This window comes from Tachypleus tridentatus, chromosome 6, assembly GCF_004210375.1.
Source record: "Tachypleus tridentatus isolate NWPU-2018 chromosome 6, ASM421037v1, whole genome shotgun sequence".
In the NCBI taxonomy this organism is placed as follows: domain Eukaryota; kingdom Metazoa; phylum Arthropoda; class Merostomata; order Xiphosura; family Limulidae; genus Tachypleus; species Tachypleus tridentatus.
Window position 1 is genome coordinate 20,590,057 of NC_134830.1, and position 15,216 is coordinate 20,605,272.

At 31.5% G+C, this 15,216-nt stretch overlaps 1 protein-coding gene across 10 annotated transcripts in view; it reads left to right on the top strand.

Moving 5' to 3' along the window:
• LOC143252064 (MAP/microtubule affinity-regulating kinase 3-like) overlaps positions 1-14,695 on the top strand; it is a 76,155-nt gene extending 61,460 nt beyond the window's left edge. For 8 of the 10 annotated variants that reach the window (XM_076503659.1, XM_076503658.1, XM_076503661.1 and 5 more), the window contains 5 exons: positions 4,640-4,819; positions 7,154-7,328; positions 10,682-10,798; positions 12,175-12,405; positions 12,823-14,695. In XM_076503659.1, the coding sequence (XP_076359774.1) occupies positions 4,640-4,819; positions 7,154-7,328; positions 10,682-10,798; positions 12,175-12,405; positions 12,823-13,147 (1,028 nt within the window). In that variant the 3' untranslated portion in view covers positions 13,148-14,695. The remainder of the gene's footprint in view (positions 1-4,639; positions 4,820-7,153; positions 7,329-10,681; positions 10,799-12,174; positions 12,406-12,822) is intronic. The other 2 variants (XM_076503663.1, XM_076503662.1) reach the window with 1 other exon arrangement.
• Positions 14,696-15,216: the final 521 nt, after the last annotated feature.

Sequence of the window (15,216 nt, forward strand, 5' to 3'; positions counted from 1 at the left end):
CTTACCCTTACACTTGTCTTTTCTTTCATGTTTTCCCCTATTATGGATAATCTGTACTGAGTCCTCCTGATGCTCCTTCCTCTACCTCTGTTACTCTTTCTACTCCTTCAACATCACACCTCCCTCTCCCATCTAGCATTGTTATAACAAAATGTTCCAGACCCTCTTCATATATACCCTTCTTTCTTGTTCAGTCCCCACCCCCACCTCTCCAAATGTCTTCATTGGCTGTTTGAATGAGGCCTATTGCTTTTGATCATTCCTGCCTTTCCTATGATTTTTTTGCTACTGTTTTACTCCTTGTCTTGCAGTCCTTCCCGATTAGGACCTGAATACTGTTTTCCACACCCTAACCATTCTTTTCTTTGATCCTGTAGTCTTTTGTTCTCTGTACTATCTTTCACTTTGGTTCTACTTGTTACTTTTTTGCCTGTGGTCATAGGAGATATGATGTGTGTGCCATTGCTGTTTCATGTATTTTCTCCATCTATTTCTCAGTATTATTCTTGCTTTGTTCTGAATTGTTTTCTGTCTCTTTCACATAGTTCATTGTTTTTTTGGCCTGCTCAGTTTCTTTTCACAGTTTACACTCTCATCTATTTATTTTTTGAGATTCTTTATCTCCCTGAAATATTTCTCCTATTTTTCTCAAGGGATTGTTACAGTATCTCATCCATTTATCTTATGTTTTAATGGATGTCAGTTCATATTGACCTTATCTCTTCTCACCAAGTCTGATACCCGTCTTTCTCTCTGGTTCTTCACTGATATCATCCATTGGAGTTCATGTGAGTTGGTGTGTTGACTACCCCACTTACTTTAATTGCAGACTTTCTTTTTCCATATACTGACATCCTACTGTCACCATTCTACATACCCCTTACGAGCTCTAAATGGGCAAGTTCTTTTTTATATATAACATGCTTACAGTTGCCTATTTCTAAATCTTTGGATCCCACTCAGTGGTGAGTGACATCTGTCTGGGTATAATTAACTTTCAGTCTGCACTGTGTAACATTTAAAGGTCTATAATGCTCACTAACGAGATGAAGGTTCCTTGTGGTATATTACTTAATAAATAAGGTCTGTTCCAGACCATATCAACTTATGGATCATCATGAATAAAGCAGTGTCAGGATTGCTGCCTGTCTCTCTAATTCCAGTTGAATAAACTTGGACAGACCTGCTTTTCAAAATAGGTTTTCACATTCACCCATTGCACAGTCTTAAGGTGTTGTATTCCTTTTTATTCTTCACTCATTGTTTTATCCCCTCTTCTAGTTGAAAATAGAAATCCTTGCAAGTTACTAGTTTCTTGTTGCTGAGGGGTGGACTATGAAGGTTTTTTCGTGAATGTGACATCTTCCACTGAGTCAAGAGTTGGGTGGTGGTGTTCCAATGATGTAGATGGTATTTACGCTTCTCCTAATGTCACCTGGTTCTAGACTGGACAAATCCACCATTTGTATTTAATTCTTTTGGCTAGCTTTCCCCCATCCTACTACTGTCTAGAGGTCAGTTCCAGGGTGGTCTGGTGTTGGATTGGCACAGGACCAGTCAACACAAGTCATCATATGTGGTTGGTAGGGACCATCCTCTTGTCTTGGACCAGTTGCAAACTTCTGCCTGGTTTTGGTTTGGAGTTGACCCACCATGTTTGCATTTCCTCTTTCAGCAGTTGTTCAGATATCCTTTTTCCTGGTGGCCCGATGTTGATTGTGTAATGGGTCTGCACACTTGTGTCCTGCCTGGATTGTTGGAATGGAAGTTGCATTTTTTTTTCTACTTCTTGGTTATGAGATGAAGATGGTTTGGAACCTCCTCCTACTGTGGAATGGAAATCAAATACCCGATGCTGTCTGGTATTATATGCTCCATTGAACATAGTCTGATGTGCCTTAGTCACTCCATACCATCTGGAACATCCATTTACTGATTGGACTAGCATCTTGTCTACCCATATTGGTGACACATATCTTTACAGTTGGCAGAGAGTACATACTGATACATATCTGATGCAGCCTTCCTTACATATTAGGATATAAAATTGTATATGCTCTCTTTGTATGCTTTCCAAAGAGTGCTTGTATAGGTAATTTTTGTACTGGTCTCTCTACTGTTTCAGTTTGGGGTTCTAGCTGTTATGTAAGCGAAGATAAAGTATTATGGTGGATGTTCAAATTTTACAACACTGAAAATGTATTTTCAATAGATTTTTACTCCACTCACACTTCTCACATGTCCTCTCCACATCTGGTGCACCTTTTTTTTTTTTTTGCTTAATCACAAAGTGATGATTGTGCTGCACTAGGAGGGTATTTTGCACTGGTGTTGGTGTTGCTCATTTGCTATAGCAGGTGTAAACACGTGATGTTAGGTGGAAGTGTTAAGGTAAGTGCCAAATGAAAATTCAGGTGTAGAGGGCATTACAAATCAAGAAAGCTATTGTGTGAGAATTAGTGAGTGTCAGAAATACATTTTTGGTATTGGAAAATGCGACCTTTCAGTATGCCTCTAGTATTTGACAGTTAAATGCAATGTGACAAAAGTTTTACTGAAGAGAAAATGGAAGGCTCAGAAACTATTTCTTTACTGTAAATATTAATTATTCTTGTGTTTTATTCTTACACAAAACATATTTAGATGTGTTATTATAAACATGTATAATAAAAAAAAAAACAAGTAAAATGGCATTAAATATAAATTCTGTTTGGCTGGAACAAATCATTTTTGAAAAGAATGAGACTGTGTTGAAAGTTTGTTAAAATTATAAGAGGTAATATAAGGTAAATAAGTAAATAAAGTAAATTATAAGCCCAATATAGAATTATAAAAATATATAAAACACTTGTTACTTCCAAATAGATAAAAATAAGTAACTTTATCTAATTTAAAATTGGTTCAGGAACTTGAACAAAAGTTTTACTAATATCTTATAAACAAATTATCAAATTAATAAATCTGTTAACAGTGTCTCACCGTCCATTGATATTGGTGAATCTGTTTTCTTATTTAGTTTAGTGACAAGTGCCTGTGGTGTTTTATTTTTTTTCTGTGCAAATAAATATTGAAAGAGGATTATTTATATTCATATTATTAACTAAAAATCATGTCTACTGCAGTTTTGTGGTTATACTCTAGGTAAAACATATAAATTATATGTCATATTTATTCCATGGAAATGTATTTTACATGTGGATGTTCATTTGGTTGAAGAGTATGAAGCAGGTGTACAGCATTTCTGTGATTACATTTGATAAAAGATGCAAGATGCTTGTTTGTTTGTGGTAAATATTCACTGAAAAATAATTTGCCAGATACTTAAGTATCTTCTGTGTTTTATAGAATATTAAACTACATTCTTTAAGTTGAAAAACCTATTTTTTCTAATCATGGAAACTGTTAATAGATTATGAAGTATTATTCATTCTGTAGGACTTTTCAAAACATTTATTTGTGTAAACAGTTAATTTGTTTTACTTCCCCGTTTTACTATAGCTTATATTAAGTATGTTTAGTGTTATTCTAAATTGATTGTGAAGTAAATAAACCTTGGGACATTCCATTAAATTCTAAAATTTGTATTAATGCAAGTTTTAAAAGTCATAGTATTTTAATACGTATTTTCATTGCCTATTTGTACATTTTGTTTATCACTTTGTAGTTCTTAATGAAAGAACAAGGCCAGAGCTCCTTCTCTTACTCTAGTTTTCCACAGTTTATTTTTAATGCTTTTAGTGTGCAGTTTTTATTGTTTAGTCATTTAAAATTTTCTGTCAAATTATTTATTATTTTGTTCTTGAATTTCCCAAGTTTAATCTACTATTGTTACTGTATCTATGTATTCGTTGCTCTCTTTGCCACTTTTATCTTGTACTTAAATTTCTTGCACTTATCTTCCCTCGGCTTTTGTTTGAGTTTCCAATAAATGGTTCAGTGATTCATTAACAATTGCTTGAGTCATTTGTTATTTCACTGCTATGTTTCATGATATTATTGTATCCTTGAATTCATTGTATTAGTAAGATTGGAGAATATCCATCTTCTTTCTAGCTATCACAAGTTATCAGCTGGTTCTATCACTGATATTATTTCTTAGCTTTCATGTTTTTTCACTGCAAAGACTCCTCCCTATATCAAACTGTACTCCTTTTTCAAGCATTTCTTACACGGTCTTTGTTTGTTAAAACTTGTATGTTGTTCCATACTTCTGCTCTACTAATTTTTTTAAACCAATGACAAGATACTCGCATTGATTTCTGTTAAATATAGACCTGAGAGGTTAAAGGTTGTCTCAGTATTATCATAGTTAGAATCTAGCCATGCTCTAAGTGTGATAGAACAAAATGATTTAACATAATTTTGGATCACGTGTCTTTTAATCTCACACGTACGATTCTCGAGAGGGTAATGAGTACTTGTGTAAATGATTATACATAGAAATTGAAAAATACATTACATTCTTCTGTTATACTTTAGAACTAAACAACTAAACTGATCCTAGCATAAAGTACAAGAACTAAATATCTTGTTGAGGACATGGGAATGAAAGTAAGTAGGATTTAAAATTTTCGAATTTGCTTTTTTAATCAGATCTTATAGATATGTCTTTTAGTACACTGTGTGATTATTTTAATAGAAAAACATAATGCTAAGACAGCAAGTGTTGGACTTCCGTCGTTCAGAAGACAGAACACTATGGATGCCACAGGAACAAAGACTGTGAATGTTAATGTCACAGCACAAGTGAATTCATCAGATTTGAACAGTGACAAAACTGCTCCTTTTGTTTTGGAAAATCGTGGAATTGGAAAGTTTGGTATTGAATGCTTATTTCTTATTTTATTATAAGATGATTATATTATTACTGAAAAAAGAGGATTTCATTTTTAAGACTGGTTTTTATTAGTCTGTAAAATTCATGCCATTTTTGAGAATTTTTAAGATTTAAATTACTGTATGCTTGTTTTAAAAATAGTTATTTTCAAGTGAATAAAATTTTGTGGATACATATATCTGGAATAATTTCTGTCTGTGGTTTCAGAAGTTCAAGTAATACTTGTAATCTTAATAAATATTGGAGAAGCATGTTAAGACTTTGCTTAATATTGATATATTTATTGTAATATATCATAATACTTCGCTTAACATGAATGAACTAATGATTGAGTAACTTTAGATAATTTAAATCTGAAACTTAATAGAAGTTTAACTCGACCATATTTGCATATGTGAGCACTTGAATAGTGACATCAATGGTGAGGTAATTGTATGATTTAGGATGTTGTAAAGGGAGAAAAAATTACAGCTAATTGGTGCAAAAGTAGGTAAATGTAATTTCAGTTGCTAGAGGTCTGTAACTTCAAATTATAAAAATATCAAACAAATAAAAATGATCAGGTCTGAAATTATTTTGGTTGATATTTAAGTAAACTGGACTTTAATGTGACCGCTGTGTTAGCCTAATAACATTTTAGGTATGGAAATTTTAGATAAATTCCAGGTTATAAATTAATTCCTATTACCATTGTTGTTCAAGTCTAATGTGTTTAATTCCTGTTGTATGTTCTCGGTGGGTCAACGATAAATGTACAGACTTCCAACAATAAATTCCGAATGATTCACTATGGTTGAGAGAATGCAGATAGCCACTGTGTAGCATTTTGCCAACAAAAATAACACCAACACCATGTGTTGTATCATAGTCTTCATTTTAACTGGGGCCTAAGACTTACCCGTTTCATACCTTTTTTTCCTAACATTTAAAAATAAACTTGTTTGCTATTTATATTTGAAAACTTAAATTTAATAATGTTATTTAACTTGTTATGCTCTTTTCCAATCTACATTTTTCCTGTTATGCTGTTGTTTGTTTAAACTCAATTTCTCAAGTATCTTTTCCATGTGAGTTTAGTTTAAATTATCATTAATGAAATTCTTTGGCTTTCTCAAACACGTTTCTGCTTAATCTGTTTAAGTGGAGCCCACCTCTAGAATATAATTCACCCCTGACTTGAAAAATATTCACAATCCACATGTTATTGTAAGCATATCCCTGAGAATCTTTCATTTAAACCTTGGATGCTGTTAAGTAATTCATTCTTGCATCTAACCCAAAGAAGCAGTCTTGAAAAAACAAAAACATCACATCTGTTTATATCCCCAAATCTCTGAAGTTCTTTATACTTGTAAGCAGCTTTTCATATGTATAACATATAACATCCATATTATAACATATATAACATCCAGTATCACTCAGTGTTGAATACACAGACAGTTGATTTACTAGAATTTTAGCTCATCATATCAGGTTTCACAAACTTGAAAAAAGGAACTTCAGTTATATTCAAGTTTAACTGTTAGAGATTTTAATGTTTTCCTTTTGAGAAAATGTTAACCAGTCTACTGATCCTGTATGCTGGAAGAATTGGTGTAGTAATTTTGTTATTAGAGAAAACATTTGATTCATAAATTAACAAAGGTTTTCATAACTTTTACAGAAGGATTGCTGTGATGATAATTTTCAGGGTCATTTAATTAAAAACTTTTCTGTTTCAAAATGTTGGGACAGCAAGATTCCATTTGGAACATTGTGTCCAGCCCTTAAGAAAGAGATTGAATTGTCAGCAAAGTTTTAGAGGAGGGCTAATAGGTATACCTTGCATGAACAGGTTATTATAGTAGGACAATTTAATGTTTTCCAAGTTACTTTTTTCAAGAGAAAATAATTGGAGTGGATCTGATTGAGGTGTTTAAGGTTATAAATGGAATTGATGGTGTCATTGCACCCTCTTTATGTTTTATTTTTTTCCCACTTAGTTGTGGGAACGGTAGGACTCGTGGACAAACAAATATACATGATGGTAGGGTAGGAGACATTTTATTAACAGGGTAGTTGACCTTTGGAATGGGTTGCCTTCAGATATGGTGCAAGCAGTACATTTAAAGGAAGGTTTGATAAATGTTTGAGTAATAAAGCCTGACTTTCAACTTTGAAAATATAGGTGCCACAATCATAACTTTATAATTAAAGAGATGTTTAAGTTATGTATAGTGTGAAGTTTAATCTGTAAGTTCAAGAGTAAAATGATCCTACTCTCTTATATTAAACTAATTTTGGTAGGCTTACATATATCTACTTCAAACATTCTAGGAACAACAATTAGTACTGCTAGAGCATACAGTTCAGTCAGAAAACCTCCAGCCTCTGCTGGGACAAACATTACCCCAGGACAAAACCTTCCAAGTGGAATCCCAAGACGTAAAACATGTGACATAAAAACCACCAGCAGTGAAAAGAACACTGATCTGGAGTCTCAGGTTGGAAGGTATGTTTTTGTTTTAATTTCCAAAGATCTTTTAGTAATATGAAATAAATAAAACTGAATATGTATTTACAGTGGAAAATGTTTTTGCTTCTACACTGTTCATAGGATATGTTAAATATATTTTGTTTTATAAAACAATGAGTTTGTGGCTAAAACGAAGTATGTTAAACTGTGTAATGTAACCTAAAAAAGAACTTTCATTATAGTTGTATTTTGTTAACCCTTACATCATTGTTGGCAAGCCAAGTGCTGTGTTTTTTGTAGGGGTTAAATAAAAACATTTCTGAAACATAATTTAAATAACATATATATTAACTAGTTTATAAGTATATGTACATATATCTATTAGTCAGCCATATGTATGTATGTATACACACATATATACTGTGATGGATTTACTATTATATATTTATTTTAATGTCAATGTTTTCAGTTAAATTTGTATTTAGAAAGGTACTGTTAAATATGTATTTCAAAACTCTCACCTATCCACTAAAGCTCTACAAGATCAAGTGTTAGAATCAACAGTATGTGTGTACGTGAACACTGTCGTGTTGTTTATACTGTTTCATACATTGAAATGTTGAGAAAAACACCTCTTTACACCTATAAATATAACCAATGAAAAATAGTAAGAGACTATATATATTATTAGTTTGCTGTAGTTGGTACACGATAAACCTCAGAAACTGTAACTGTGATTAATGCTTATTAATTGGGAACTTTGACCAGGAAAGTTGGTAGACCTCAAACATTACAAACCATTTAACTTCAACAGATTCACATTGGACATTAGTATTTTTATGAAAACATTATATAACTACAGGGGTGATATTCAATGTGTGATTAGTGAAGAACAGAGCTTGCTAGCTCCCTGTTAAGTGAATTGTAGCTACATCGAGTCACAATTAATTTGCTCACTGTGAACCTTCAATAAGATATCAAGGAAGTTCCAGACCAGAAAGAAGACTCAGTATTGTTTGTAAGTTTGTAAAAACCTTTGTACATAGATCGTTGTTTGTAATAACTGTTATTATAAATTGTATTATTGTTTATATATTAAAATATATTTTTATTAAAAAAAAGTGTGTCAATCTTGTTGGCAAGTGCCATAAATTGGATACATATCAACATTTAACTTCAAAATCTAAATTACAGTTTCAGTCTGTTTTAAACTATTTGACACTGTAATACCTAACAGTACACTCACTCACCCACCCACCCACCCATGAAAGAAATAGTTATTTTCTCCACCTTTTACATATACCATTTATGATGCTTGTTAGAGCTTGTTGAAGTACCACATGCAAATGTCTGTGAAGTGTTTAAGTTGTAAGACTATATCAATAAATTATCAGTTTTTTTACTGTTTTTCATTATCCAGCGTTATCTCTGCTATTGACTGAAATTTCCTAATCTTAGAAGCTCCAACTAGCAAGGAAAGCTTTGACGCAAAATGTAAATTTCTTTGTGATATGCTATTCCAGGTAATATTGATTCGTGCTTATAATAGGTTATGTGTTTTTATGTTTTCCTGTAATTGAAAAACGGTACAATATTGTCATCTAGTACTCAGTGAATGTCATTTCTTTCATTCATCAGTGATGTTCTGTGTGATAGTCCTGGCTGTAGATACTTGCTCCAGTTTCCATTGCAAGAGACTTTTGCTTAATATGCTGGGGTAAAATCCTTCATCTTTACTTGCTTTTCAAAGTCAATCAATGTTGTATGGACAACTGTTATATGAGGGCATACTTGAGCCCTCACCCCTCTTCCAAAGAAACAAGTCTGTGGGAGATACCTGAAAGTGGTAAAGCATAAGCTTCCATTTGTACTTAAATTATGATAAAGAACTAGTATGTTGACTCTGGCGTGTAGCAGGGTACTTTTTATTGATGGAACCGTATCTTACTGATATGTATTCCATATAGATACGGTGTTTTGTTAAAGCGTACTGGTACATTAGACTTATAGTATGTATAGTTCACTGTTATTTTATTTGATTCTTGGGATTTTTATTATAGCATTATAGCTGCAATATCTAACCACTATAAATCCTTTTGAAAAACTTTTGTAACACAATCAACATAATTTTGTAATGCTGCATCCATTACAAAATAATGTAGTTTCTCAGACACTAAAGTAAATGTAAGATTCATTCTGTTTGTCACAGGTCAGATGCTGCTCTTACAATTGTCTACGGCTAGTCTTTCTGTTGTGTGCTGCGAGAGAAACTGTAACATATAATTCTTTTGTTACATTCATAGATATACCTTGGTTTACAATTCAAAAGGAAGGCTTCTGCTTTAGCTGCAACAGACTGCTGTGTTATTGGATTATTTTCAGTGACAAAGCGTTTACCTTTCTTCACTATTTCTGTTGTGAGCCTGGTAACTAGTAATGGAGCTTTTGTTTTTCCTGTTGGAATCACATTTTTCCTTTTTTTTTAATATGATTTAATATTACAGATTATCCTTTTCTTTTAAACACTGAAATATCATATTTTGCATGGTTTTAAAATCAAAGAATAAGAGAACTGTGGATCAGAAAGTCCTGTAAAGTGATCAAGAAAAGGTCTGTTTGACTACCTGCACTTGTACATTTTAACACTTAAACTTACTTACTGTTAAGATATGTAACCATAGGCCACAAAAATAGCCAATTTGAGCATGATTGGATGTATTATCAAAGATAATTAATAACCTTATACTGATGCTATTTTAAATGGCACGTAAACTGGAAAGTTTGAAGTCATAGATTTATTATGTTTCAGTAGTGATTTAAGTATTCTAAATGTGTATCCAAAGTGTGTATGAATAATTGTGAATGCATAAAATTTATCTTGCACTTTTAAAAACCAGCAAATCCGATTGTATAATAATTTTTCACAAGATCCATTTCAAACACATTGATACTCATACCAGTGATGAGATGATTTTATGTACTAACTTTATATACATTAAATTTGTTTTATTTACCTATATGCATTTTACAATGTTAGTTCTGTGTTATATTCTTCCAATAAATTGTATGTACTCTTCTGAAAACAGTCTTAGTAACATAGTGTCTTTCCATAAGCATAAATAGAGACCATTTTTAGAATTGGCTTCACATAAGAATGATCGCAGAAATAGCTTTGTAAGAGATTAGTAGAGTGACATTGGTTTGTGAAAAAGATTCTTGTAATAAACCTCTTCTCAACATCCAGACTTTCTTTGAAAAGTATCTGTATATATAACCTTCTTTGTAGTACTTTCTCTCATAACTTTAATAAATGTAGAACTAATAACCTGTTTGAGATAATGCATGCCAGCTTTTCAGACTCAATACTAATTAGAAAACATTTGTAACAGTGTTACTACTAAGAATGGTGACCTGCCTTCTCCAAGGTTAAAGGGTCATGTGAAGTCTGCTTCTATTTCATATACCAGTTATGCTGATACATTAGTAGGAGACCCACATCGAATCAGGTACACTAACATGCCTGTATGCATTGTCCACTGTCTTGTTGTTTTGTTGCTTATTACCTACTTTTACAACAGCAGTTTGTAGCCTTATATGTAAAGTTAACATGACCTTTTCTCACCTGTCACTTTCAAGTAAGGAGTTATGTTCTCAAGGTTTAAAAGTGCTTTTATAGTATAGCACTTCTAAAATCTTTGTGTTTCTTTACATTATCGTAGCTGTTTATAATTGTTCATAAACATGTTATCATATTACTAATTTTTTATCTGTACTATGAAGCCTTCTTTAATTGTTCACTGTATGTTTGTATACTTTCCAATTAGTTGGTTTATATTACTACTTTAGCAAATTATCTTAATGTGAAATTAATTTTTTTTTATATAAAAATTGTGAGTTAATTTGTCAATTTAATTTTTCACTTTTATTCGGTTGATTTATACAAAGTAGAGAATGACTTTAGTTCATCTAATTAAGCCTTTTTTTTTCTTTTGCTGTTTTCTCTCCAGGTTGTTTTATAAGGCAACACTTAATACAATTTTGAACGTAGAATAACATTTGTTACAAATAAATCATTTTGTTGGTGTGTTTAATTGTGTTCTAATTGAAAATTCTGCCATATGTTTGTTGACTTTCTTCTTGCATGTTAAACTTATTACAAGTAATCAGAGAGGAAACCTTATAACCTGAACACTTTTGTAAAGTTGACTTTCATCAAGGGTAAATGGGGAGGGGGGGGAGATAAAATTACCACACTACATATGATAATAACTTTATCTTGAAAAACTTTTCCATAGGAGAGGGCAACTTGTGGGGGTGTGTTGATAGTTAAGTACAAAAGATACACAATGGGCTGTCTGTGCTATAACCATCACAGGTATGAAAACCCAATTTCTCCAGTTATAAAACTTGAGTGGGGTTAAAAGAAATGACTGGTTAAAAAGCATGTTATTCGTTATAGTTGATATAACTCTTTTTCAGTTTAATAAAAACACTATCCAGTTTTGTCCAGCTAAAACATACAATGTCATTAAGTTTGCAGTATTGTGTTGTCTTGCTTGAGTTGTATAATAAAAATCTTCAAAATTTTATTCTTTAAATACCCCAAAGTGGCTCAGTGGTAAGTCTGAAGGTTTATAATGATTTTGCTGCTCATTGTGTAGCTTTGTGTTTATCAAAAAATTCTTTAAACAGTAATAAGGACTTTAAAATAAAAATTATAACTTTTTTTTATTGAGGCTTTCATTGTACGTATTAATAGTTTATTGTTTAATATTTACTTTGGATCTGTGTCAAAGTATTTGTTTCATTAGTAACTTTAAGTGGTATATTTTATGTATTTTATCTGCTTATATAATACGTTTGAGATCAATAACATTTACAGTTCACCAGAACCTGCATTACGAAACGAGTCATTAGTACCCACTACAAGTAGACCATTTCCCCGAGGCACTGCCAACCGTAGCACTTTCCACAGTGGACAGACACGAGAAAGACATTACACTAGGGCACAGAGTGGCCCAGGGACTGTAGCTGTTCATACTCAGGATCCCTCTTGTTCACCTGGTGGTAGATCCTCTTTATTGAGCAAAATTTCATCAAAATTTAGTAAAAGGTTAGGACTGTTGTTTAATTCTTTATTTTAATGTTGTTTTTATTGAGAAGAGATTGAAATTTGTGTATAGGTTTTTTTTCTTCTTAAAATTAGAATGAGTATTTCCTTTTCAAGTAGTTTTTAGCAGAGATCAATGTAACTGGTAATTGTTTCATATTTTTGTAACATAAATACCTTAGCAGTATGTTATTGTCATGTTAACAAGGGGTGCCGAGTGATTCATTTTCATTATGTTGCACAAGTAATTGCATCTCTGGAGAGGTATATTGAAGTATATTGCTACAGTAAATTTTTAACTGTATATGTGTGCACTTACCCATTTGTTTACCCGTGTATAAAGTGTGCTGATTTGTTGAGTTGATGGTTATGTTTTTTGTTGCATGTATTTGTTAACAAATTAACTTTATTTTTCTCTAGATCCATAAATGAAGAGCAAGTAAAGCCACGTTCCTTAAGATTCACTTGGAATATGAAGACCACTTCTTCACGTGATCCAAATGGAATAATTCAAGAATTATGCAAAGTTTTAGAAAAGAACTGTTGTGCCTATGAGCACCGAGAAAAATACCTTCTGCTTTGTTTACACGGTGATCCGATTTCCAATTCTCTTGTTCAATGGGAGATTGAAGTATGCAGGTTACCTCGGCTTTCTCTGAATGGGGTCAGATTTAAGCGTATTTCGGGAACATCCATTGGGTTTAAAAATATAGCTTCTAAAATTGTGGATGACCTTAAGTTGTAAAGACTATAAGAGAGAAATAGAAAATGATCTAAAGCTATGAAGACTATATCAAAGACTATATTTGAATGTTTTGACGGGAAACACAAATGTTATGTTTTTATAATGGATGGAAATGAGGGAACACTTGACCAGTGGTGTATTTCATTAACATCTTTAAAAGGTTACTGATATAAATTATTAAAGAAAGACTTAATTTATCAATGCAAAACTTAATGTAGGTGTATTACTTGCATTGTTTTCACTTTTGAAATTATATTAAGCTCTGTATTGTTAAATGTAATCTTGCTTGAAAATATTAAAGAAAACATGTTTACTGAAAATTTGAAGTTGTAAACTACCAAAATATGTTGCTTTCTCCAATGTGGAGCAAATATATAATTAATGTTTTCATTTCTTCTATTCTCAGAGTTAAAAGTAGGAAGAGATGTTAAAACTTGTATTCTGTAATGAAAGGACAGAATATTTCACTGTCTTTAAATAAAATGCTGTGTGAAAGATTTATTGAAATATCCCTGTAAAGTTGAATTCTCTCAAATGTTTTTTATATCCACTGCTTATTGCTGTGGGACTTGTTGGATACTATGAAGCTTGATTATTTTGACAGTTATGCAAGTATGTAGAATAGTTCTATTGGGGGCCATTTAAAGTTCACATCTTCCATAGTAGGTATTAACTGATGGTTTCACGCATTTTGATTGTGTACTATTCTTTATGATATAGTGGATGTGCTAATGGTTTTTTCTCATAAGTATTAAACTGCAAGACAATGGTTAAAACACCAATGGTTATAAAGCCGATATAATATAAAAGTAGTTCAAGTTTTAAAGAAATGTGCATCATTGAACATTTAATTCTAAAGATGCTATTAAACAATTTTAGAATGTTGTATTTTCAGTTCTTCATTCTTTTTTTATTCTGTTTTACCAGTTTTTTTTCTTTATTAAATGTTTACAAAATTATATAGTTATGAATTGCAGAGTTGATTTTCTGGTATTATAATATTGTTTTAAATATGAAAAATAAAAACAAAACAAAATTAGTTTAATAATTATTTCAATTGTTACACTGAGGAAAATTAATACTTTGACATTTTCTAAGAATCAGGCAAATGGTAATCTGTCTGGTGTATTACATCTATAACAAATCAAGTATTTTTCATAAAATTAATAAAAATATTTTACCATAATGCTGAATAGAGAATCTTAAAGTTCTGTCAAAGACAAATATACTCTAAGGTATTTTAGTAGAAATCAGTTTAAGCAAAAGATTTGAATGTATTATCTACAAAATAAGGTAAGTCCTTTATGTTTGTAAAACACATTTTGTGAGCTCAGTGTTGTAAGTTCTGACAGATAAGTTGTGACTGTAGAAGTATGTTCATAAAGTTTTTTGTTTTGATTTTTTACAATGTTGCAATTTTGGATCAAGGTTAATTTTTCAGGTTAAGCAATGAAACACCTAGGGTTATTTGACTCAAGATAATCAAAATATTTACAATTCTGGATATTTTAGTTAAAATGCCTTTTAATAAAAATTTTGATAAATGTTTATCTTGAGGTTTTGAATTCGTTATTATACAAAAAAGTATCTAATCTCTGAGAGAAGATTGTGGTGAACCCAGAACCAAAGACAATGGGTAGTTTATAGAGCCTCAGGCTAAATAATCTTTAAATGTATATTTACAGTTGGTATGAGTACACTGTATTACCGTACTGACTTCTTTCTATGTGTTTCAATTAATACGTGTTTGATACTAGAAGGAAACTGACACTTAACTACTGACCTGTGCACTGATATAGGACGAAGAAATAAGTACATACATTGTATTAAAGTATTTTATTTTGACATAGTGTAAGGCAATTGGTGACCATTTTAACCTTTGATATTAATAGAGTAATACTGAAACAGTAATAATGTGACTTATAGTTCTGTTAAATTTAGACACAAAAACATAAGTAACAAAGCAAAAAACGTAACTTTTTTTCAAAATTTAGGTGGTATTTAATTCTTAAAGAAAATTAATAACTTTTGGTTTTACTTATTGTTAGTGTATTTTTACAGATATTATT